We start from the raw sequence: 27,478 nt of genomic DNA on the forward strand, positions 1-27,478 counted from the left end.
TTTTTATATTCACATTCATTTAAAATTGGGGTGTAGATTCAGATGCAAAGTACAGATATGTGTTTGTCATCATATTGTTTCTTAGCCAGACATTTTTATAGTGTTGGAACTTCAACTGCATGAAATACCATACGGTTGGTATACAAGAACACCATAGTCAAGATTATATTTAGCTTTTTAACTATGCAAATAATACAAGTAGTAATATAAAAAGACATTGTTTCTATTACAATAAAAGCAAAACAATACACGAAATTGCTATGGTATTTGGTCATGACTGCTATTGTAAAGAGTAGCAATTCTTGTATTTCCTGTTTTGTTATTATGATTTTTTTGCAATAGAGGTGTAGGCTACTGTCATGCTTCATAAAACACTATTAATAATTAATCTAACAGCTGGAATAATGTGGACAATGACTGGAAATTATTTAAAGAGTGGTGTAGTATATCCACCTATGTGGATTTAAATAAAATGTACACTGAGATATTTGTGAGCATTTACCTAACAAAAATTAAAAATGAGAAACTGTACTCACTATATGACATGGCCACTGTTTGACCTAGCTCCCTAATATGGCTACAAACTGGTGACCTTCAAAATTATAATGATGAATTTTAACAAGGGAACTCTTAAGAACCATCCACACTTTCTCCAAATCCACATGTCCTCTGCAGGGTTGCGGTGGTATGTATGAATGTGTAAAAAATGCTGTTTCTTTTTAATTATTCTTAACACACAATGCAAATTCATCTTTATTAATTTCTGACATGTTCCTAATTTTAATTTCAGAACACAGTGATCAATCAATAATGATCAATGAGATATTGGACTTCCAATAGCTTGACTTATTCAGCATGAACACCCATCAATAGGACAGAAAACACTGACTTACTGACAGACTTTACCATAAAAATAAAAAAACTCACCGGGGCGATTAAACGACCCCTGACTTACAGAAGAGAACCAGTTGAGTGACTCCCAAAGGAAGTGCCACAACATTACACGTTGACGTCATCACTGACTGCCACGAGGTGCAACCGCAGCACAGCTTTTTGGGCAAGTCATCCGCCGAAATGACACGTAGCTCAGCATTGACAGAAGTGTGCTGCTGCTCCACTGACAAAATATTTCACCGGCTTCTTATTTACTGTACATGCATTACAAAACGAGCAATCTAGAACGTGTACTGTTTTGTGTGTGGATTTTAAATCGGGTCCACTGACTAATATATTCACTTATGTACACGCTTTAAGTATTATGGTATTATTTATTTAATTTATATAACTATTTTATTTATATACTATTTATCTCAATGCCCTACCTACGTTAATCTTTATAACGCATTTAAACACGTTAATGTTGTCAATACCCAAATCTCAGCTGCAGAGTTACCACAGCTGAGCAGGTCGCACCTTCTGACATCCGTTAATGGATGATGAATAAAAAGTTAACCCTTTGTGAAAAAATATAAAACAGTTTTTGCGTCTAAAGATAATTTAGACTATTCATTTAAAATGTCGTGTACTGAACAAAAAAACTATTAAAATATATCTGATATTAAAAAGGGGTTTCAAATATTGTGAGCAAAACTTTTTTGTTTCGTTTATTATGGCATTGTTCCAATTTTTGTTTAATTGTGCTTTTTTATTTATTTTTGTGTTCTATTAGGCTGATGTTGTGCTTTAAATGTCCCATGTAGACGTTTTAAATATAATATGTTTTATTATATTCTTTTCCACATCCGCATTTCTCACACCTTGAAGTTCTGCACATCATTCAATGTAACCTTCCGCCTGCGGTAGAATTGCTGAGGCTAGTACCGCCGCCATTTTGAATGTCTGGTCCGTTCCTGCTTCCGTCGATTGAGAAGATTGCACTTGTTTTCTGGTATCATAACGGCTGGTGAGTGGGACCTTATTATAACCATATACATAAAAACCTTGTTCGCGAGTAGTGGGCTCAGGACTGTCAAGCGGTTGTGTTTTGTGAGGTTGACTTTAGGCTGCATAGGAAGTGGATCGCAGGGGCTTGCGCGTGCACCGGGACGCTGTCACACAGTCGAACGCTAACGGGCGCCGCTCGCACTATCAAACTATTCCTCACACTGTATTTCCACGGACGATATGACGCTTCTCGATGTGTCAAACGTGAAATGCCAGTTATATGGTCCTTTCTGAACGTATAGGTTGGTATAACGTAAGGTCTGAGCTGTGTATGTTTTCCCGTTTAATCCTCCCTCAGATCGACGCTCCGTTTGAGGCCTGACTAGATTTCAGTCATTTAGCAAGAGGTACACGCAGCACTACCTTCACCGACATTACTGAGGGCTACGTAATGTAATTAATACTAGTTTAAGAACTTAATAACGAGATTAAAACATTGAAACGTCTCAATTTCACCAAAGTCTGATCAAGTTAGCTTCGCATCACTGTTTATCCTTTAGCCTAGCCTATCAGATATGGGATGTTATAGTGTAAGGGATGGGTCTATATGCATATAAACTGAATTGGTCTATCTTAATGTTACAGATAAGCAGTCACGGTATTAAATAGACAAATGTAGTACTTAAGAGTCAAGAATGTGAGGTGTGTGTCACTTGCTGTGAGTTGAGGCTTGTTTAGTCGCGTGATGTTTTCAATGGGAAATGATAAATCATTCTGATTCTAGTAACGTTTCTTCTTTTAAGTTTATACTATCTTCAGCATCGTCTGTTTGTGATATCTTAACAGATGTTTGAGTTGTGATGGAAATACGAATGCCGTGTTGATATCGGTCCCTAGTGATCCTGGAGTAAGGTTACAGAAATAAAGGAAGTGACTGTCGGCTAGCCTTTACCTTTAAAGTCGGTCCTCCCGACCTCTGCTGCAGTTTGCATGACTGCTGGATTACATTTGCATTCTCACTCCACAAGTCAGTTTTTATGTTTTGTTGGAAATATATGTTTCCTTGTAGCTATATATTCTACATTTGCAAGCTAACTAAACTACCTTGTAACTATACATTGATTATGTTTAGTTTGGCTCTATTTACTTCATCACCTCCTTGCGGGGTTTGTGTCATTCTTTTGCTATATTTTTGGTTGCTAGGAGCAGCTTCCATGTGACCAACAAAGGCTCTCTGGAGGCAGGTGTAAGATAAAACCCATCTGAGTGTATATTCGAAGATATTATCATATTTTGCCTTGTTCTTAAATTCTGCTCAGTCAGGTTCACACATCAAAGTATTGTACAAAATTGTAAAGGTAGTGCAACACTAATGTTGGAAAACATACCCATGCATGTGACCCAGTTTGTGAAAATCCAGCTAAAGTATTTTTTTGTGATTTTAAATAAAATCATCCTACATAACATTCTGTAAAATATACCCTTGATATAGTATTAACCCTAAGTAAGGGCATGTCAAGATTTGATATCAATAATTGAAAGGCAATTTTTATGCTCCTAATCTCGTAATTAGATTAAGACTTTTCCAAATTATGACATATTGTAACTGCTTCTGTGCTACAGTCATTTATGTGACTTCTATTAGGTTTTTATTTCTAGGTTATTCATTTAGCTAAAAAATCTTTCAAGTCAGTTGTAACTGTAAGTCATAATCAGAATATATCCCCCTGTGCAGCAGACCTCTTTACATTCCCTGTTCCCTGAGCCTTCCCAATTTTGCAGTTATAGATTTTGGCAAGGGACCCACCATTGGCTACACGGTGTAACAATGCTCTTATTATCCTGAGGGTTAGACATAAGGTCATGAATAGTTTCTCAAAGGTCCGTTTTACAAAGCCCAGATGCCCTTGATGTGTTGAACCACCCCATCCAGGGTCACCTTAATCCTTCTGTTATACTCAGCCTGTCCTTCAAGCAGTAGTTTTGAAGTAGCAGTGCGTTTGGGTTTTGGGGATTGCTCATTCATTTTGTGTTTCAGATATAGCATGAGATGAGACTGTGTGCTTGGAAATGCAATCCTGCCTAGTGTAATTGAATGAAATCCATAGTTCCTCTTTATGTCAGGTTGATCATAACATCTTCCATGATTTGTTGGCTCTGTGTGTGAAGTCATGCTGTTTGGCAGTTATGGCCATGCTTTTTTAATGTATGGAAAGGCGAGTTCCTCATTCATTCAAGTTTAAAGGCTTTGTCATTACTGATGTCACAAGAGTGAATGCTGAATCACTAGCTGTCATGATAAGGTTGTGGATCTACTTTAGAGTTTTAGCATACACAGCCATGATTCGTCATAATTGTATAGTAGCTTGTTTGAAGAGTGAAACATACCTTGTTTCCTTAGGAACTCAGTCTGCTTTTCTTTTTTGAAAGTGGGAAGAGTGGCTAAGTGGAAAGACGTGTAATGGGAATATAAGACACCTTTTTTGAGCCATCTAACCCAACATTATATCCAAGTGTAACTTTAATCTTCCCTGTGCTTTGGATTTTCATTTGGTGTTTGCGAGATAAGAGATGCAAACAAAAGCATTGGCAAGCTATGCAAAATAGTTATGGGTTCAGAGAGGGACTTTGAATTTGCTGCCAATTTTTCTGATGTCTATCCATCATACTTCTTGCTTTAATCCTCTGCGTTGTTTCCCAGAAATTATAATTTACTAGGGCTGTGCAATATTGAAGGAAATGCGATATTCGTTAGTATGTTAAATCGTGTGGTGTGTGATACAACATTTCTTTTTCTAAAACCAATTTAAATTGTATTAAAATAAATATATATACCATGTTTTACAGTTACATAAAACAAATCAGACATTTTAACAATGTAAACAAACCAACAAATATAAAACATTTGCACATGCACACATATCCAAACTAATATCCACGTGCCAGTATTATCTGCGTTTAGGGCTGCACAATTCTTGCTAAAATGTGAATCACAATTTTTCTACATGAGAAATGAGATCATGATTCTTTCACATGATGATTCTCTTTTTTTTTTCAACAAAATCATTTATTGCACAAAAATGTGCTACACAGGACTTTCAGTTATAATAAAGTGTCTTAAAAGTTTCTCTTTCTTATTTTAGACCCCTTAAGATGAGTAACTTAAAATTTGTTAGCTGTTAAACATAAACAATAGAATGTTGATGTTAATAAATAAAATAATTAAATAGCATCTGTGCTTTTTTACACTTAAACTGGCCAACCTTAAAACTTAAAAACCAGAAACCTTTAAAACACTAAACGATCAAGATTTTGATGCTTCAGGGAGGAAAGTAGTCATGTAACAATGTTCCCCCGTGCTAAAAACCCTTTCTAATTGTGACCTTAATACAAAGGCTGCTTCTCAACCCGAAGGCTGCAGCTTCCGCAGGTCGCATTTCTAAGCTGCTTTAGTCATCCAGACTGTCTTAATTTCAGAATATCAGCAAATATAAAGTTGACTATTTTTCTTAACTTACCTTAAATAAACCAGGCTTGATGAGGTATTCAGCCTGCATATGCAACGTCCGGAGGCTGCTCGGGTCTGATTGGTGAATGAATAGGGTTTTATTTTAAACTGTGTGAGTGTGAACAAGTTTGAATGATATAGCACAGTGGTTCTCAAACTGGGGGCCCGCGAGATGGTGACAGGGGGGCCCAAGTTTTATGACATTCTTTAAAATACATTAATTTATCATGAATTCTGTGTAATTAAACCAAAAATAAGCCTACTAACTAACAACACTACTTTGTATAATTTCATATGTTTTGTTTAATTAAAATGTAAAATTTTAGAACTTTTTTGTCCTAAATTTTCTCTGGGGGGCCGTGAAGGAATGCACCGTACACCACTGATAAAGCATCTTGGATTGTTGTAACGTAAATATGTGAACACGTGAATGCAGCATCTGACTACAGGGAAATATTGTATATGCAAGCGAATCGCCGTCATTTAGAAAGCAGATCGTATTTATGAATCAGGATTGTGATTCTTTTTTCGGTTAATTATGCAGCCCTATCCGCATCAACCTAAAACTTTGACTAGGTTTTGAAGTATTCCCCAAATTATCTTAATCCAGCATTTCTACGATTCAGGTAATTATATTTTCAAGGATGAAAGATGCAGTCTCATCAGATTTCGCGACAACGTGCAATCACAGCGGCCGCGATGATGTCTTGACGTCTCATTTATTATAGCGCAAGCCAGATGTGCTTGTGTTTGCTCCACCAGTACAGCGGATGCTTTCGCCAAGAAGTTAGACAAGAACCTTGAAGTTGTTTTGGTACCAAAAAGAGGATTTTATTCTTGATCTTATCCCTTGCGAAAGGGTTTTTAGCACAGGGGGAAACATTGACTGCGTCCAAATAACCACACTTGCTGTCTTTGTACTTGACCACTTGACTACTTACATGAAGCCTTACGATTGGTTGCTGCCAAACCGCGTCATATCTCATTACAATAAAGTAAATGTCAATCCATGTGGCAGCAATTTGCACCAAAAAGTATTTGTGTTTTTATTTAAGCTACTTAAAATGTATATTTTTAAGTTTTCTTTAAATAAAATGAATACATATTCACTCTAAAAATTAACATTAACTGAGTTTAAAGATTATCTACACTTACCTCAAACTTTTAGAAGCAAAATTCTCTGCACCTGTAAAAACTAATGTTGATTTAATGTTCAGGGGTTGTAAGTCTTTAAAATAAAAAAGTTATTGAGAATCGTAAGAGAATCATGATCTTTATTTTAAGCAAAAGAACCGTGATTCTCATTTTATACAGAATCGTGCAGCTCTACAATTTATTGCACAGCCCTTTTCTTCACCCGTAGCAGCATGTAACCAATCTTTCAATGTATGAATATAATAGTTCGTTTTTTCTTTTTAAAGCTTGTCTTCCAGAAAAGGTTATGTTATGGTATCTCTGCAACATCATGAAATTTGGATGATAACGGTCCCACATTCAAAAAATAAGTTTATCACTTGTACTATACACTGTTTATAGAACAGTTCTGCTAGTTAGCTTTGTATTACCAGTGTGGGCCCTTGACATTTTGGCTGTCAAAGAGATCTGTATGTGTAACTCTTTTGTATGAACTGTGTGCACTGGACCTTTCATGCACAATTTAATCTAAAGTATCTCTTTTAATATAATGGATGGCCAAAGTCTCTTTCTCGACTGACCATTAAGAAGATATCTCATTTACTTGATTTTTGTTCTTGATTGTTTTTTAGACACTGGAAATTTTTGGAAAGATGACAAAAATGTAGTAGGCTATATTATTTCTGTGCACTTGAAATTGATAGTGGCTGAAAGAATGTGTACACAGAGGCTGCTGTAGCCAATGACCAAGCAATCAGCCGACTCAGTGCAAACAACAAATGTAAAGGTGTTCAACAAAGAACATGAAAACTAGCTTGTCTGCAGCTGTGGCTGCTAATTGCCCTTAGGTCTTGTGTCATCCGCATGCATTTTGCTATTGCTAATATAGTGGCGAGTAAGCCGAAGAGGCACTTAGAAATGAAGCAGCCCTTCCTCAAAGAAAGAACACTTGGCTTTCATCAAACTGGCACAAGGCCAAATTCAGCGAGAGCGGGTACACATGCTGAACTGTGAAGGTATCTGACACAAGACAAAAGACTAGTTACTTATTAGTGGAGTCGACTGAAACTAAAAACACTGCTTAGCTTGGTAATGACTTTGTATATTAGTTTTAAAGTGCTTATGTGTACACTTGACACATTATAAAACAGACCCCTCTAACCCCACCGTAACATTTGTTGTTTTGCAGAGAGATGCTTTGTGAAACAAATAATTACTGTAGTTTCTCTCTGGCTTGAGCAGCTTAATTAGGTGCAGCATGCTAACAGATTAAAGGCTGGGTTCCTCTGTGATGTGGAGCTAAAATGAAGCTCGTCTCTGCATGGAGAAAGGGAGGAATTAACTTTGTGTTGCAGTTTGTCATTATTTATGTACCCTCATGTTGCTCTGAACCTGTATAAGTTTCTTTATTCTGTTGAACTCAAAACGAAGGTAAATGATGGTAAGCACACAGTTGATGGTACCCATTGACTTCCATAGCATTTGTTTTTCTTACTATGGAAGTCAATGGGTACTCTCAACTGCTTTCCATCAATGTTAGGGTGAGTACATTATGAAGAATTTTCATTTTTGGATGAACTATCCCTTTCATTAAGCTTTTTATGGTGGTGCTGATTATTGTACAACTTTCATTCAATTGCCAGTTGGCATTCTTCAGTCCTTTGAGAGAAGTTTTTGAGGCTCTGGTCTTTAAACCTTTCTGCGGTATCCCTTATCCCAACACTTGCTAATAGATCATCATTAACCATGTTCATCTCTAATATAAAGAGTAATTTAGCTTAAAATTTAAATTAGTTTACTTGCTCTCATGTTGTTCCAAGCCTCTATTCTTTCTTTCTTGGAATACAGCAAATAAATGTCCTGGTTACTCTTTCGCATAATTAAAGTGGACAGGGTTGGTCACTCTTATAAATAAGCACCAGATGACTTCCTATATCCCATTGAAGTCTTTTGAAATCATGCATTAGCTTTGTGTAAAATTTAATACACTAGTAATCTTGCATTCCAAAGAGCTTTGAATCATTGGATCAGTGGCTGTGTCTGAAATAACCCCATATACCCTTGTTCAGTAGTTAACTAATAGACTTTACTTGAATGAATGAATGAAAATAAGTTGGTGAATTCGAACACTTGAACTCGACGGAAGCACAGCAGCATTGGCACCATCTTCCACCGAAAGCGAGAATTAACTTTGCGCGAGCCTCAGTAGACGAGTAGTGGCTAGATGTGAGTGTACATAGGTTGGACACTCTCATTATTGGGGTGCATTGTGGGGTTATATGAGTGCACTTAATAATGTCCATTATGATTTCGGAAACCACTAAAAACTGGATGTTCCATCAATTTGTGCACTATTTAAGGGTAGGCAATTTATGGAGTACTGAATCTGATTCAAATCTACATTTTGATCCACTCCTTTTAAAATAGCATTCAGTGTTTTCTGAAGACGTGTGTATCTATTGCAGGGCTCAAGGCAAAGATTTTTTTATACTGGCCCAGTTGGGCCAGTGGTTCAGCTTTTCACTTGCCCTGCCAAATTTTTTACTGGCCCCAATAAAAAAAATCAGTGTCTGTCTCACATTTAAAAAATAATAATTCAAAAGTCAAATATAATTGTATACAACAGACATGTTCCAACAAAATAAAGGCTCCCAACTTTTCTGCTACACTGTGAATTGACAGCACATTGTGCAAAATATTGCATTGTTTCTTTCATCATGTTTTATCTGCTTCCAAGATGTTAAATAATATATATTGATGAAAATATATTTTAGTGACTGAGGGTGAAGCACTGGCCCAATCAGGCAAGCAACAATACTTTTTACTGGCCCGAACGTCTCTCACGCTTGCCCCAGGCCACCGTGCGTTCATTTATGTTGAGCCCTGTATTGTATATAATTCTAAAAAAAGTCATATGAATCATTTTTATGGTGTTTTTTTATCTCTTTGATTTAAATGATTTGTCTGTCACGATGCTGTCTCCTCACCGTCACTCCTGCTGCAAATTCCATGCACAATCTAGTGAGGAATTTGATAAATTACCATTCTTTCTTTCAGCATTCGTGTTTCAATCCATCACAACTAATATCCATTTAAATGTCAGTGTTTATGCGCTGAAGATGCTGGTGTAGTATCACTTGCGAAACGGTTTTTAAGGGCCGTTCACATTTCAACGATAACTATATATTAGCTTCCACTAGGCATGGGCCGGTATAAGATTCTGGCGGTATGATAACCTTTAGCAAAAATACCACGGTTTCACGGTGTTGCGGTATTGCCATTGCAACACTAAAATGTGTTATTTTCAAATGCCAGGTACAATAAAGCCTTTAAATTATAATATGCTTTCAAAACATATATAATATTTTCGTAATATATATTAAATGTAAACATCAAATCAATCACATGACTTCATGATTTAATGAATTTTGTATAAACACAGCTCATACCTTGGAGACGGTATCACAGAACATTTTAGTGGTTTTGAAACCTTGACTGATTTAAACCTCGGTATACCTTGAAACCGGTAATCGGCCCATGCCTAGCGTCCACACCATCGGACGACAACTTTATGCTAATTTGCTCGCGCAAATCACTTTCCTTAAATGGAATTAACTAATCATATGTCATTAAATGTGTACATATTCTTTTTGCCTTTACACCTCCGGTGTAACCAGCACAAATACAGTGAATCTAGTATTGTGTAATCTATTTTTGGCATGGTCAGTATAGTAGAAAAAAATCATTATGTAGTCAATTTCACAGCAACTGCATCAGCACTAGGGCTGGGGGAAAAATCGATTTTTCGATTAATCGGTTTTTAAAACGTGGTCGATTAAAAATCGATTCCTAAAGAGCAGAATCTTTTTTTTTTCATATTTATTTCCGCAAACATTGAACGGAGGAATGGAAGCATTTTAGATTTCGCAAGCAAGACGTGTTGTGGCTTTTAATTTCTTTTTATTAATTACCCACTTGTAAACTGCTGTTCACTGTTCTTTTTTATTAATATAGTATGTGTATTAAATCTATATTCATTAAGTTGAATCGAGAATTGAGTATAAAAACCTACCAGAGAACCGGAATCGAAAATTTAATCGAGAATCGGAATAGAATCGATTTGATAGCTTGTGAATCGAAATCGAATCGATCTGGAACATCTGAATCGATACCCAGCCCTAATCAGCACTGGATACCTGAGGTCATTTAATGTTTTGGACCTCAACAGTGAGCTTCTCCGCCATGTCATCTGTCTTTTCAAATGCGCGTGCACTTGAAGTTCAAATAGATTTGATTGGCTGTCAATGGTTTATCGTTCATCAGTTGGAAAAAAGCGCTCAGAAAGTGATTCCAATGATATTTTGTTCATTGTATCTTAATTGTTATAGTTGTGGTGTGAACTGCGCTATTTTCTTTAATGTAAGATGATTTTTAAAACTTTTTTTATAGTTATCATTATAATATGAACAACCTTTTAGTCTAACCATAGTTTATGTCCTATCTTTTTCTCTCTTTGGAGTCAGACTGGATATATTCAAGTTTTCCCTTTAGTGTTTTTTGTTTAATAAATGTTTATTGGTCTACTTTTGTGTCCAGATGTCAATCATACAGTGTTCCACATTCATAAATGTCAGCTTTTGACCGACAAAGATGTTGCTTAACAAAATTATGTTGCATTGTTTTCTTTTGAAAAACAAAGTCATGTATTTTAATAGTGCATTTTCTCTTACTACTTATTCAAATATTTCTCTATATTAGTGTTGGATTCACATTCAATGATGTTGACATAAGAGTGTAAATAGACAGCCATGTAATCTTACCACTTTGTGTGCTTGCGTTTAATTTTTAATTAGCCTAGGGTGCATTGAAACCTTAGTGCTCTTTTCTATCGAAGGAGTGGAATTTCACAGGTGGTTCCACCTGCTAGTTTCACATTTGCTGATGGTGCACATTGGCTGATGATGTATATTTTTTGCTGTCTAAATTTTTTGCTAGTTATCCCCCTGGATGAGATTGTTGCACATGCTAGTCTGTTATAAGATGCTCAGCATCCTTTTGGGATTATTAGAGCTCTGCGGGATGATAGATCAAGGGAGCGCTCTGGGTTGTTGTGCTTGAAATTCATCTTGCAATACAGAAGTGATTTGTCTAATTTGGATCATTACCATAGCACTGGTTCATTTCGATTTGTCAGCTCGAGTTGCTTTCGTTGCCTATATCCATCAAAGCTAATACATAGACAGAAACAGAAAAAGGATTAGTATGACATGTCTAGAATATTGTTTTTGCTAGCTATTTATTATCTTTTACTAGGCCCAATAATGAAATAAGTATAGAAATGAATGTATTTCATTGAATAATAAAAAAGATTCAAAAATCCAGCATAAACTCAAGATTTTGTGCCCTGTTTTGTTTAATTGCTTTGTGCTTTGGCTAATGCGGATATAAAATAAATCTTCATTTATCTTTGTAGCACATAGTCATTAGCACTACCGTGACACTACACTGGCTGACATCGTGCTTTTAATTTCAGAGGATGCCAGCTCCGATCAGACTGCGGGAGCTGATCCGGACAATCCGGACGGCTCGAACCCAGGCAGAGGAGCGTGAGATGATCCAGAAAGAGTGTGCTGCCATTAGGTCATCCTTTAGAGAAGAGGACAACACATATCGCTGTAGAAATGTGGCCAAGCTGCTTTATATGCACATGCTGGGGTACCCAGCACATTTTGGACAGGTGAGTTATAAAGCACTATATCAAAAACCATTAGCTTCATGTTGGAATCTGTTAATGGGCTGCCAGCCTGAGAGTTTTGTGGGTGTTGATGGGCAAAATGTAATTTTTCAGCTGGAGTGCCTGAAACTGATTGCATCACAGAAGTTCACAGACAAGCGGATAGGATACCTGGGAGCCATGCTGCTCTTGGATGAAAGGCAGGACGTCCATCTATTAATGACGAACTGCATCAAGAAGTAAGTAAGATGAGGATCTCATCTGGTCACGACACTTTACATTAAACACAAGTATCTCTTTGTGAATGGTTGAGATTAATACAACAGCTGACTGTGGAAGATGTGAAGTGCAGGGTGACTGTAAGCGGCTTCCTGATTTGAGAATTGATGGCATTCCTAAAAAAAAAATCTTTAAGCAATATTAAAAAAGTATTTACATGGTGAATAGAACAATTCACAAGGTTTGTAAATGAATTTGTCTCATGCAATAACACACCACAGTAAACCCACCACAAGTGAATTGGATTTAATGTAGTTTCAAACCTATGACAGATTATTCTGTGCTGAAATTTTGTTGCACCCATTTCTAATTATATGGTTAGCTGCATTTTATAACTAGCATTTCACATTTATTGTTGCCCTGCTGTCCACGCTTCTATCAGAACAGATCTGCAAGCTATTTTTGGTTTGCAACTTGCAACCCACCCGTTGAGAATTGCCGTCTTTAATATTTTTTGTGCTCCCTCTGTTTCCTGTACATCTAATGCTTTGTCTGGGTGTATTGCAGTGATCTAAACCACAGCACACAGTATGTGCAGGGACTAGCCTTGTGCACCCTCGGCTGCATGGGCTCAGCTGAAATGTGTCGTGACTTGGCCGGAGAAGTAGAGAAGCTCCTCAAAGCATCAAACTCCTATCTGAGAAAAAAGGTATTTTACTTCTTCTCGGCTAATGCTGGATTTATACGTCTGCGTAGGACCTACGCCATTGGCTATGCGGCTGTTTGCATTATACTTCTGCTTTGTTGTTTGCATCGACGTGCATTACATATGCAGATCGCTAGTAGGTGCCATGGGCATGTTGCAGATTGTGTACGTTGTTTAGACGCATCAGTAGTGATGGAGGTACATTTTGTTAAATATATCGCCCCTCAATTTGGTCCATCATTGATTTTATCGTTGTAAGTAGAAATGCAACAACTTTTTGACCTGAGGGTGTGGGGTTAGCAGACCAATCACAGCACTTGCGGTCCGCATAGCATTGACATGTTGTTAAATTTTTTTAGAGGTGCACGTCAGACTATGCCGAAGGCTACTACATAGGGTTTGCATCCCTGCACAGACTATGCCATACAATTGACGCAGAAGTATAAATCGCACTTAAGTGTATGGATTGTGTCTAGTTGAACGTGGAGCTCTGAAGGTGTGAATAGTTTTGACACAAGTTTTCCCCCTCAGGCAGCGTTGTGTGCTGTCCACGTCATCCGTAAGGTCCCAGAGCTGATGGAAATGTTTCTGCCGGCAACAAAAAACCTGCTGAGCGAGAAAAATCATGGTGAGGGTTCTGCCTTTTTACCTTTTCCATTAATGGCATGTATCTGTTTGTCATTTGAAGAATGTTTGTAAGATACCTCACAACCACATTCCTGTATATTATTGTATATTTTCTGGTTTAAATCTTTTACATTGAGTGGTAACAGCAGTATATTAATTTGATTTTCTTTGCATGAAAACACTTGTTTAGTTGCTTATTGGTAACAAAGTGACGTTAGTTATTTTCTCTTGTTTTATGCAGGCGTTCTCCACACATCCGTCGTTCTGCTCACTGAAATGTGTGAGCGAAGCCCTGACATGCTCTCTCACTTCAGGAAGGTATGCAGCAACCTTCACTTTTAAAAGTCATGTGAAACCATGTACCACATTAAACACCGAGACAAAAACTTTCTTATCGTTGAATTAATAGTGTCATTGAAGGAAGGTTTAATTAATATCTTCTGTAATGACAGTACTAGAGGTTGGTGGTATGACCAATAATCTGTTTTTGTATTTGTAGCGTCATTTCTAGGGGTAGCACGGTTCACAAACCCCACGGTTCTATACGTATCACGGTTTTAGCATCACAGTTTTCGGTTCTGTACGGTTCTTGATGTTTTTTCTTTTATTGGTTAACTCTCCAGAAATTTACTTCAGCATATGATGTTTAGATTTTAGAACTTTTTAGAAATTTTAGAATTGCGCTGTGGAGCCAGATAACAGTATTGAAGGCTACAGGTAACATACGGGCACGAGTCTACATTGCGCATTTGTCAAACCGTGCGACACACATACACGCTTCGAACCGAGACAAGCGAACCAAATGGTTCGGATGTTTCTTCATGTGGGTGATTCTCACGAAAACTTGGTTTTAAAAATGTCAAGCATGAAAATGTAAAAATTGCTTACATTTACTTTTTTTCCCACCAGACATTGAAAAACAAAGTCTGGAGTAAATGGGAACATTAATTTAAACACTTTTACTTATCATTTAACACTTTTTGTAACATAATTTAAAAAATTAGTCCTAAAAAATCTCATTACTGCAACAGTCAGAAAACATCAACACTGACATATTTTCAAAATGACATGACAAACCTGAAAGAACATAATTTGGAGATTCTGCACATGCATTTAAAATCAAAGTATTATGCTTCTATTAATTAAATTAACATTTAATAAGCATCTGTTGCGGTAATGATAATCAAAATGTCGTGTAAGCATTCTGACAAGACAATATTTCAAATTAACTGTAAAAAAATGATCTTACCTGGTAGCCATCTTGAAGTAACTGGTCCCTGTGCTTGGTCACTCAAAATCAAACTTTATTAAAATTCTGTACGTGTGCTTAAACTGTTCTCAAAAAGTGTTGCGGAGGATGAGAACATCAGGCATGGACACATCATTTTCCAAATTTTTCTTACTGAATATTCATGTATAATAATAATTAAGTATTTTTTCTGTCATCTAAAGTAGTCTAGCAGAACATCCATTTATTTTTTTTCAAAATATTTTTGTGTTAATTTGGTAAAATTACAACATAACGCATGTTCAAACACAGCCGGACCCATTGCGGTAATGAGAATTTCAGCAGAAAATGAGATAAAATTGACAAATTATAAATTCTTATGTTGAAATCACACATTGTGCAAGGTAGAACACAGTATTGTGTTAATTCTGATGCTTTTTAATATTACTATATTACACATTTTATAGCTAAAATCATTAGTGCCGTGGTTTCAATGGTTTCGTGAGAATCACCCATGTACTGTGCCACCCCTAGTCATTTCACAGTAACGATATATACCACAATATGGTATGTCTATATATAATGTATACGGTTTATGTATACATTATATATAATCCCATGTCCACACTGCAGATGTCGCACCACTTTTAATAATAACGTCGTCTTGCTTGGGATACATTTATAGTTTCTCTTGATCTGTGTGTTTTATGTGCATTGTCTCACTTGGTTTAACATACAAAAGCACTGTGTGTGAAATAACCACACACATATAAAAATATAAAATATACATGTTTTAAAAAGATTGCAGCATTTCAAATTTTGTCTTCATTGACATTCAGAGTTGTGGGAGAATCGTGATCTTCTTTTAAAAACTAAAAGATTGTGTTTGTAATTTTTTTTTGGAATCGTGCAACCCTACTCTATACAAGAAATAAAAAAATCTGTTACGCTTGACATTTTATTCTGTTTTTAAGCAATGTACGTCATACCGCCCACCCCTAGTCCTTACTGAAATGATGCAGGTGTGTTTATCTCACTGGGAGATGGCAAATAAGTTCTTCACTCTTTATATCTGCTTCTACTCCAGCACGTCCACCTCATGCTCATAACCGTAGCATTATGTTAAGCTCTTCTCTTAAATTGACTCTTTTATCCAATTCCCCCCTAACATCTACTTCATATTTTTTCTGTCATTTGTCTTTGTTACAATTCCTGCATTGTGTTAGAATGAAAAGGTAAGAGGACATTCTGGTTTCATAGCTGGTGCATGCTCTTAAAGAAACACGTCTCATCACCATGGTCACTGTAGATAGTTAATCTTTTGTACTGATTATTTTGAAATTGTCGTCATTCAGGTTTTTTTCTTGCATACAGAATTTCCTAGACCTCATATACATTTTCACTTGTCCTGCGTGTACCTTTTAGATTAATTTTGATGTTTCACTTTCACATGGTCACTATTGGGTTGTGTTTTTCCAATATGTACATGATAGTGGGGGTCTGTATGGTGTTTACCAAATTGAGGATCATTGATAAATGTACTTGTGATTGCAATTTTACAAAACAGTGACGTGATATCCATGTCCGAATCAGTCTGATTGTGTGCGAATAAGAATCAAATGAGTATTGGTGAAAAGAAATCTATTGGAAGATGATCAACTCAGGGGTGCATCTGTGTTTTCAAATGTGCTTAAACCTCTTTACTGTGCAAGTACCCCACTGACAGTTTTTTTCCCCACTGGTATTTTTCCAGCTGGTTCCACAACTCGTACGAATCCTAAAGAACCTGATCATGTCAGGCTACTCCCCTGAACATGATGTGTCCGGCATCAGTGACCCTTTCCTGCAGGTAGACACAACTCTTCTCCTGTCAGTTATGCTACATTAAACGCTGCAGGCAATTTCGAGTTTCTCCAGTGTCGTTTGTTTGGTCGGATGCAAGCAATTGATTTTTAGAGTGGTCCTAAATTTTCAATCCATTTGTTTCCCAAATGAGGTGATAGCCTGTTCTTTACATCCTTAAGCAATCTGATGAGCTCCTCTGGGCCACACTGTGTCTCTTGGCATTTTTAAGGTGCGGATATTGAGGCTACTGAGAATTCTGGGAAAGGGTGACGACGATTCAAGCGAAGCTATGAATGACATTCTTGCACAGGTAAGCAGGACAAGCATATCCACTTTAGCATTAGATGTACCTTCCCTGTCAAATAAATGTTTGTGCTGATAAATGTTTATTGAAATAGGTTGCAACAAACACAGAGACGAGTAAAAACGTAGGCAACGCTATCCTGTATGAAACGGTTCTTACTATTATGGACATCAAATCAGAGAGTGGATTAAGGGTGAGTATTGCTCAGCATCATTGGTTGACTTGAGATTGTATGTGGGGTTTTCATAATATCCTCTCTGATGTGTTGTTGTTGTTATGATCTAGGTTTTAGCCATAAACATTCTGGGACGTTTTCTTCTCAACAATGACAAGAACATCAGGTATGTTGTTTTGACTTTGCTAACCCAAGTATGATGTTGAGCAACATGCACAAATGAAGTTGCTGTTCAGTGATGAAGACCTTGAGTGATCCATCGACTGATTGATATAAATGATGATCTCATTGTCTCTGACGACAGCCTTACAGTCGAGTCGACTGAAACACAATAGACTTAATTGTAAAAATAAGAGGGCCTTGATATCATTCCTCTACCCTTTCAGATATGTGGCATTGACATCTCTACTGAAGACGGTTCAGACGGACCACAATGCTGTGCAGAGGCATCGGAGCACTATTGTAGACTGCTTAAAAGACCTTGACGTGTCCATTAAAAGGTAATTTATTACAAAGAAATATCGATTTCCTATGTATCTCGTCATAAATGCTGTTCATTGCGGATTAGTGCTGCTTCCTAAACTGCCGCTGCCCTCGATGTCCTTTCACAGGCGTGCAATGGAGCTGAGCTTTGCCCTGGTCAATGGTAACAACATCCGGGGCATGATGAAAGAGCTTCTATATTTCCTGGACTCCTGCGACCCTGATTTCAAAGCCGACTGCGCCTCGGGGATCTTCCTGGCTGCTGAGAAGTAAGGCGCTAATGTTTATTGCAGTTAGCTTTGTGAGAAATCATGTGAGCGGAAGTTGCTTCAAGGCAGCTAAATGTATAATTGTAAACGTGTGACTAGTTGAAATGTCAAATTTTATGCAGCTTTATGATGTTTTTGTTTGTACAAGAAAGTCTGTGGAGTGAATCATAGCTGTGTGATGATAAAATGAGTGATCCATCGACAGAACCTGAACTGTTGATAACTTTTTATCTGACAGCATCAAAAAGAGTTTTGTTTTGATCAGAGGCTTTCTACTTTTGGGTACCTTGATCATATGTGGAGAATTTGAGTGATTTTGCATGTTGATATAACTGACACTTGTTTGTTGCAGATACGCCCCTTCTAAAAGATGGCACATAGACACCATTATGAGGGTTTTGACAACGGTAAATATCTCACTGACATTTCTTTTTTTCTACATTTTGATTTTAATTTCCTTCTCTGATTTACTAAATTATTAAAACTTCCCGCTGCTACTACAGGGTTCCCACGGTTCCTTGAAAGTTTGTAAATCTAGGGGGGGGGAATTCAAGGCCCTGGGAGGTTTTTGAAAATATACATATATAAATACAGGTCATTGAAAGTGCTTGAATCTATTTTATGTAAGAAGTTTTCTGGAAAAAAAATCCATATTATTCCCTGTATAGTGTAGGATAATATCATAAAATTCTAGACTTTTTAAGCACACATGCTAAACTGTTCACTTTAAATGCTTATATCTTCTAGCCTGGCTCCGCCCTCCTACGTGCTTCCGCTTAATTTTCATTTCGCTTCAGCAGTACGTCTGGGCCTGCTCTGTAGAGTTTCGTTTTCTACTGCAAAAATCTGCAGGTCCAATCAGCGAAAAGAGGGGGGTGGCTAAAAATGATGACGTTGAGGTTGTGCGTCAGTTTGAGTTGTAGTTCAGTAATGGCAGCGGAGAAAGACGTGAGAAAAGCTATTCGGTCCGTTGTTGCAAAACCGCCGAATATACAGAAGTTAAAGCCGGAGCAAGAACCAGGTTTGCTAAGTTTTGTTGGTCTGATTATTCGTACTTGTTGTTTCCGGACGGTTTCGGCGCATGATATACGTCACGACCACACGTTAGCGACTGCGTATGGCAGATCCTGAGTGACTCTGCGCAGATCCAATAGTTTTTAACTTTAACAGAGGACCCTCCTTAACGGAAGTAACGCTTTGCAATGGAGCATGGCCAGACTCTCTGTACAAATGAAATGAATGTACGAGAGTCTGGTTGGACCAGGCTATATATATATTTTTTGCAAATGTTGATTCATACCAAAATGCTTTTTTGCATAGTTGTGTTTTACACATGAAAACGTCTCTGGTTACGTATGTAACTGTTGTTCCCTGAGAAGGGAACGAGACGCTGCGTCTCCCTTGCCATACTTCCTGTGTCCCTGTAACGCCATGTTCGACAATATTTCAGATAGTGATATTCTTCCTGGCTCCTGCATCACCCTGTCTTTGTCGTAAAGCCTCACCATTGGTTCAATTTGATATACACATTCAGACCCACTTGGAGGCATCCCCAAAGTGTCACCGCAATGACGCAGCACGAGTTCCCTCAAAAGGGAACTGTATCTTTAACGGTAACACGATGTAACCTTGCTCTCACTTGAAATGTGTCCCCCCCATTTAGTCCTTAAATTTGACCGTAGACCTGGAAAGTCCTCGAAAAGTCCTTGAATTTGAAGTTAACTAATGTTTGGGAACCTTGATGCTTTGGCCGAGAAGTTAGACAGAAAGAAACAGAAACTAAAGGGAATGAGTGAGTCAGAGCAATGCGCAGGTGTGTCTGACAAGAACCCTGACGTTGTTTTAGTACCAAAAAGAGGATCTTATTCCGGATCTTATCCCTTCCGAAAGGGTTTTTACCACAGGGGAAACATTGGCTGCGTCCAAACAACCACACTTACTGCCTTTGCACTTGACTACTTGCATTACGTTTTTCTGTATTTGGCCCAAGTGTTCTTGTGGGCGTGAAGATTAAGGGTACATGTAGATTAATTCACCTGATGGACATTCATGCCGCCAGCGAGAGCGTCTAACGCTCTGACGCTCGAATCCTCTCAAGCGGGGTTTTCGCCTTCCGATTGGTTGCCGCCAAACATTTTTGCCTTGCGATTGGTTGTCGCCGAACCACGACATAGCTCATTACCATTAAGTAATTTCAATCCATATGGCAGCCAAAACTTATTCGTGTTTTTTAGGCTACTTAAAATTTATATTTTAAATTTTGTCTTTCAATAAAATGAATACATAATCACTCTTCAATTAACACTAACTGAATTTAAAGATTATCTACCCTTCAGAAGCATAATTCTTTGCACCTGTAAAAACTAATGTTAAACTAATGTTCAGGGGTTGTAAGTCTTTAAAATTAACAAAGTTTTTGAGAATTGTGAGAGAATCGTGATCTTCATTTTAAGCAGAAGAATCGTGATTCTCATTTTATACAGAATCGTGCAGCTCTACCTACTAGTATCTCAGTTTTCATAATGATGTTTTGATTTGTGTTATATAGGCAGGGAGTTATGTCCGGGACGACTCTGTACCCAACCTCATTCAGCTCATTACAAACAGCGTAGAGATGCATGCCTACACTGTACAGAGACTTTACAAAGCCCTGCTGGATGACATCTCACAGGTTAGAAGCATCTCAATACTCTATGTGTTTACTTTACAAATGCAAAGTGGTCGGATTGTCTTGCTTTGTTTCAAACCTGTATGACCATCTCTTAATTCTTCTTTTTAAAGCAACCTCTAGTCCAGGTGGCATCTTGGTGCATAGGGGAATATGGAGACCTACTGGTCTCAGGCCAGTGCGAAGAGGAGGAGCCTATTCAGGTAAATGCCCCCTGTAGGTCACGCATAGACAGAATAGAAAAGATTGTATAAATGCACTTTGCTAATTTCTTTCCTCTTTACAGGTGTCAGAAGATGAGGTCCTTGATGTTTTGGAAGGTCTTCTTGTCTCTAACTTGTCCACCCCTGTAACGAGAGGTTATTCTCTTACTGCTATCATGAAGCTTTCCACCCGTTTCAGCAGCGTGAAGTAAGCATACACGTTTTCACTCATATTTGAGTAAAGACTACTTTTTTATGAAATTATTTTATCCCCACTGCTCTAAATGTCCATTTTTGTATTTGTAATTTGCAGTCGAATCAAAAAAGTGGTTTCAATATACGGTAGCAGCATAGACGTGGAGCTGCAGCAGAGAGCTGTGGAATACAATGCACTTTTCAAAAAATACGATCACATGAGGTAAGTGTAGCCCATAACTTCACTCCCAGTTTATCTTTTACCTTTATGGTCTCTTACGTTCTTTTCTTTCCATGAAGACCCGCGTTACTAGAGCGAATGCCTATCATGGAAAAATCTGCCACTAACGGCCCAACAGAGATCGTGCAGACCAATGGGGAAACAGACTCATCCATAATAGACACAAAACATCCGCCCAACATCACTCAGCCAGCCAATCAGGTGAGACTGCTAGAGTATAAAGTGGTGATAGATTTGCTAGTGTATGGTTGAGTGGGTAAGGAAGGAGGATACTTGGCTGCTGTAAAGCAGTTATGCTAATGTTTCGTTTATGTTTACTTTCTCGCAGGCAAATGATTTATTAGTCCTACTCGGAGGTAATGATGTGGTACCTGTTATCCCGACTACTGTTCCCACAAAACCTGCGTCAGCTGGAGGGGAATTGCTGGACCTGCTGGGAGATCTCTCTCTGTCAGGTCAGCCTACACACTTCCCTAAATCTCTTCAGTTCTTTACTGAATTCACACCCATTTAGTTTTTCATCCCGTAAAGCTAGTGTCATCCTGCTTTTCCTCGTGTACCATGAATGGGATCCTATGCGCTGCCATCATAAATGGGTTTCTATCATAATTGTCTCTCCTTCAATTTATTTCAAACCCTCATTATTACTTTTCTGTGAAACACAAAAGAGATGATGGGTAGAATATTCAGACGCTAAATGTCTGTGGCACGTATTACTATGTAGAAAATACATTTACGTTTGATACATTTTCTTTGTAAAAATACAGGTAATGGCTTAAATTGCGAAGCTATAATATCATGTCATCAACTATGTATATAAAAGAGCACACGTTGAAAGGAGCAAATGTTGAAATGATATTTTTATTTGAATGTTGTCCCTATTCACTGTATTTGTATGGATGAAAAGTATTAATGTTTTTTATACTTCGTATTCACTGGAAATGTGCAATACATGGATTTTAGATGATATGAAGTTGTGTAATTATCAGTTAATCGACCCTTTAAATCCTCCCTGCAAAATTCTTTTCCCTCACTCCATAGGCGGTCCAACCCCTACCCCTGCTCCTTCTGTGCCCATGTCTCAGCCCCCTTTCCTTTTGGATGGTCTCAACTCGCAGCCCCTCTTCAATGACATAACAGCGGGTGAGCTCATGCGTTTCATCAGAATGGTTCCTGCCTCAGAAACTCAAAAAAATGGGACAGGGCCGTTATTATGTTTTTTTTCTCTTCCGCAGGCATTCCACCAATGACAGCATACAACAAAAATGGCCTGAAAATAGAGTTCACATTTGAGAGGTCCAACCCCAATCCCAATATTGCAGTTATCACCATCCATGCCACCAACTCCACTGAGGCTGAGATGACGGACTTTGTGTTCCAGGCTGCAGTACCAAAGGTTTCTTCAGTTTTTCTCTTTACTGTTTGATCATCTAAAACGCAGCCTGTTTTTCCAATTTCAGCACAGGTAACAATCAAAAAGACTTTGACAATAGACAAGGTTCTAGATTTTTTTTCCTTAAAGATTTTAATACATGCACCGGAATTAAGGAATCAGAATGTTGGGTTAATTTAGTTAATGCGTTAACATGATACAAACAAATATGACGAAATCTAATTTAAATGCATTTTTCCAGACATTCCAGCTGCAGCTTCTTTCCCCCAGCAGTAATGTAGTTCCAGCACTCAACCAGGGAAGTGTCACACAAGTCATCCGGGTTCTTAACCCACAGAAGGTAAGACATCACTCTGCTTCATGTTGCAGTAGATCTTTAATGAAAGGACCTCTGACAAGTCTAACCGTTTCACCTATTAAAGGCCATGTTTAAATCAAGGATGCACCGATGCCACTTTTTTTTCCATTTCCGATACCAGTATTCTGAGTATCTGCCAATCCAATACTACTGTAATTTTCTTGAGCGATTTTAAAGGTGACATAGAATGATTGAATGGGGTATTTATCCTTGTTCTGTGATGTGAAATGTAGACAAAAATTTTTTTATTTGGGTCTGTAATGCCTTAGAAGCTTCCTAAAAACCTCTCTCAGATAGCTCTATTAGGGTGGGGGATTTTAAACAAGTGGTTTTGCAGCTATTTGGCTCCCCCTACTGGCTTAACTTGCAATCTCATTACTGATTGGCTGACTTTGCTGCTACTCAAAAAATTTAGCCAATTATTTTAAAGTGAGGGGGCAAGGAGATGCCTGTGATGTCATAAGCATCAGTTTTTCAGATTGGGCCGTTTTCTGGCTGACATTTCTAAAAGAGGAATTTCTATGAGACTGAGATGTTTAGCATGTCTAGCACTTTTTGTATGTTCGTGAATGCGGGTAGATTACCATTATTCAACAAAGAGAAGGTAAAAATGTTTTTTATTCTCTGTCCCCTTTTAATTGCATGCACACACACACAAAAAAACATTTCAAATGTGTATAGTGCTTTCTGCTACATCTTGTATAATTTAAAATGTAAAAAACAATATTTTAAAATGATTTACAAGAACATTAGTCATTATTATCATGGCAGTGTTTAGGAGAACATATAATACCGTACTTTTCGGACTATAAACCGCACCGGAATATAATCCGCATCATTCAAAAATGCGTCATTAAGACGAAACATAAGTCACAGTGGACTATACATCGCATTTATTTAGAAATGATTTCACAAAATCCAAGCCGAAGAACAGACATTTATTCTGGAAAGGCAAGTAATGTTGTCTCTTGCCTCAATGTCAAAATTAATTTTTACTGACTTACAATGTGCCCATGACTGCAAGACACAGCACCAGCCAAGTTTTGAAAAAACATGCGGCTTATAGATCGAAAAATACGGTAGGTACGTTTGATCAAATAAGTATGCTTAAAATATGTTCCTTAATTGCGCAAAACTGTCAAAGTAAAAATGCTTGATGGTGTGTGCAGATGGTTATTTTGGGAATTGTGCGCTTGACCGGACTTTTTATGCACATCCTGGGTGCATAATTGATGCGCCTAAATCATCCTGTAAGCTACGTTTATGGGCTTCCTGGGCACAGAATTGATGCCCTTGAAGCATCCTCACTCCGCTGTGGAAAGTTCATAACTGTTAAAACACAAAGGGAATAGATTAGGGATGCAACGATAGGATTTTTTTCTGGCCGATACTGATATAAACAGACAACTTCTGGCCGATGCCGATACCTATATTAGACACTTGTATACAATACTATACAGTTGGTCTATTAGCTAGTTTATTTATGCATCAAATTATTTTTACTGAACATGGATTTGATCTAATAAACATTCAACTGACCGCCATTATAAGAGAGGCACAAATTAAGCTAAACAAATATAATAAGACAGCATGACAACCTTCAAAGGTGTTTTTTGCTATTCAGCATTTATTTTATTAACAACAGTAACTCATTTTTACATATAATGGATTTCTTTATGCATTCAATTAATAAACAATCGGTATCGGCCTTTCTCGTGCTATTGCCGATATGCCGATGGTTTCAAATTCATCAAAAATCGGCCGATAAATATCGGCGGCCGATACATCGGTGCATCACTAGAATAGATGCATCATGTGCCCAGCACATAGTAAATTGCATCCATCCAACGGCTTACAGAGACTTTATAAAATCAGGTCTTTAAAATTTTAGTCACACCTGAAACGACTTGTATTACATCTTGTAAACATTGTCATATGTGACCTTTACAAGAAGAAATGCCACATTAATGGTTTTGTTAAACATTTATGTTGAATACATTTGAATATGTGGATTTTGCATATGCTTGACACTTCCCCTTCTATTTCAGCAACAGTTGCGAATGCGGATCAAGCTGACGTACACTCACAAAGGCTCTCCTGTTCAAGACCTGGCAGAGGTCAACAATTTCCCCCCTCAGTCCTGGCAGTGATTTTGCTACCCCTCTCTATCATAAAGACCCCCAGCAAGGGAACTATGGGAAAGATGGCCCCTCCCCATTCCCAAATGATTCCCATGACATCACCACTGATTGCTGCCCTGGGGTTGCATGGGAAGCAGTGGAATCTTTCTGACACAGTCAAGAGCTGATGGTATGAAGACTATGATGATGATGATGATTACAGCGACAATGATGAAGCAAAATCACAAATCTCTGAATACATATCGTTTTACTTTTTTCGCCCGTCTGTTTTCCCTCTCTCGTTTGGGGTTAGTGCAACATGTCCATACTCACCCTTGCACTTAGCATCGTGCACTCTCACTCATACTCTTAATATAAAGTGCACTCCCACAAATCAGTCACCTCACCGTGCCGCCCAAGAGTCCATACGTGGAAAACATCACTGGTGGCCACTATAGAACGGAGCTGTTTGGTATGAGCAATCGTTTAATTTGTCTTTTGTTTGATGTTTTTCCCCATGTTTTTAATCTTGTTAATGGGCTTGGTGTATTTTAAGGAAAAAAAAAATGATTGAACTCTGAATGAATTGCAAAGTCAATGCACCTTAGGCATTTCAGAATCAAGAGTGTAAAGTGGGTTGTGATGGCGCCTTAAATTGTCATTGTACATGGCATTTCTTAATTTTCCTAAAAGGTTGTCTCTCTACTGATCTTATGTCCTGTAATAAAGTATACCAGATGAATGCTTCAGATAAAAGATATGTCGTGGCTATACCATATTCATACGATAATATCCGGCTCATCGCCGGTCATGTACAATAACTGATCTGTCCAGAAGTGCACATGAATAGGCAAGTTTTTGAATTATTGTTTTAAGCAGGACTGCTTATAAATGTAATTGACAATGTGTTGTTTTTTTTTCTGAAGCACCTCCATTTGAGGTAAACTATGTGATGTGACTGAGAAGTCCCGAGGGAGGATGTTGCTTGTTACTGTGCTGTTTAGATTACCTTTAAGTTATATAAAATATAGTTTTGCATCTTCTAAGCTAGACACATTTTCCCAAACCTTTAATTCGGAATTGTTATTACGTTTAGCCTCTACTCATCACGAATAGTGTGTTCTTGTATTGTTGATGAAATAATAAGTATAATAATTAGCATACATAAAGATCGCAACCTGTTAATTGGTAGTCGAACAGTGTGATTAAAATTTTAAATTGATTTCTTAATAAATTAACGCAAATAGGGGCCCACCAAGGTAATGGTCAGCATAGATGCTGTATATATAGACTATGAAAATAAGGCCTTCATGAATGTAGTTTATGCACTGAATGGACTTTTTTTTTTCTTTTTGACTAAAGGTTTTTTCTGCAGTGATTTAAAGTACAGAATTATTGCCTGATTTAAAGCAATGTGCCTTTTGTCAGCTGGTTTAAAGAAAACCCTTAGATGCCTGCGAAGACGAGCAGTTATCCTCAAAGGAAGATTTCTGAAGAGTAGAGGACCTTTTTTGTTTTGCGGTCATTTCACTTGAGAGGGCATATTGTCGATGTGTGTTAGTCTTTGTGTACGTGTGGGTCCCAGGCTGTCTTGCAGCTTCCAAAGGCATTTAGTAACATTAACCTAAAAAATACCTCACTTTCTTTTTTGTCTGTCGGCTCTGGAGAGCCCCATGACTGTTTCATCGAATGCTCTCGGTGGGAAACCTTAGCGTCCGTACACTCTCGCTCTTCATTTTAACCTTTATCACTTTGTGTAATTACATTGGCTATGCCACACTGAAGTCTGGTGACCAAATCAAGAGATGTTATTTGGCTGTGGGAAATATTTTTAGCAATGTTATGTATATGGAGAACAATGATTTCCTTCTATTGGCTTCTATGTCTTTTTTTGCAACGATGATGCTTTCTTGGCTTTTGTCTGTACATACCGAGGGCTTTTAAGATGCATCACCTGTTTCTTTTCATCCCCTTTCTTTTTAGGCGGCATTCTCCAAAACTTCCTTCCAGTTCTGCACAGTGTATAATGTTCGAAGCTCTCCCTCAGAAAATAGTCTAATTTAACAACGTACCTGTTTGATTGTTTATTGGAAAGAAATGTACTATGTGCTGCCTGTATATTGTATATAATTGTAAAACGCATCAAAAAGATCAAATCAAATAAAAGTCCCATTTGAAGACCTA

General features: G+C 37.7%; 1 protein-coding gene across 2 annotated transcripts; it reads left to right on the forward strand.

Moving 5' to 3' along the window:
- The first annotated feature begins 1,787 nt into the window (after positions 1–1,787).
- On the forward strand, positions 1,788–27,478 carry ap1g1 (adaptor related protein complex 1 subunit gamma 1). 2 transcript variants are annotated; one of them, XM_065288884.1, is made up of 23 exons: positions 1,788–1,903; positions 12,060–12,263; positions 12,375–12,499; positions 13,047–13,188; positions 13,717–13,813; positions 14,054–14,130; positions 16,794–16,889; positions 17,115–17,195; positions 17,284–17,382; positions 17,475–17,530; positions 17,751–17,864; positions 17,976–18,116; positions 18,469–18,523; positions 20,665–20,787; positions 20,898–20,987; positions 21,071–21,195; positions 21,301–21,405; positions 21,483–21,624; positions 21,752–21,878; positions 22,465–22,566; positions 22,659–22,819; positions 23,058–23,156; positions 25,223–27,478. In XM_065288884.1, the coding sequence occupies exons 2-23, from the start codon at positions 12,063–12,065 to the stop codon at positions 25,322–25,324; spliced, it is 2,460 nt and encodes an 819-aa protein (XP_065144956.1). In that variant the 5' UTR covers positions 1,788–1,903; positions 12,060–12,062; the 3' UTR covers positions 25,325–27,478. The 2 variants fall into 2 exon arrangements, with proteins under 2 accessions (XP_065144956.1, XP_065144957.1); XM_065288885.1 differs by having other exon boundaries at positions 25,229–27,478.

The sequence above is a fragment of the Paramisgurnus dabryanus genome, chromosome 2 (assembly GCF_030506205.2).
Source record: "Paramisgurnus dabryanus chromosome 2, PD_genome_1.1, whole genome shotgun sequence".
Classification (NCBI taxonomy): domain Eukaryota; kingdom Metazoa; phylum Chordata; class Actinopteri; order Cypriniformes; family Cobitidae; genus Paramisgurnus; species Paramisgurnus dabryanus.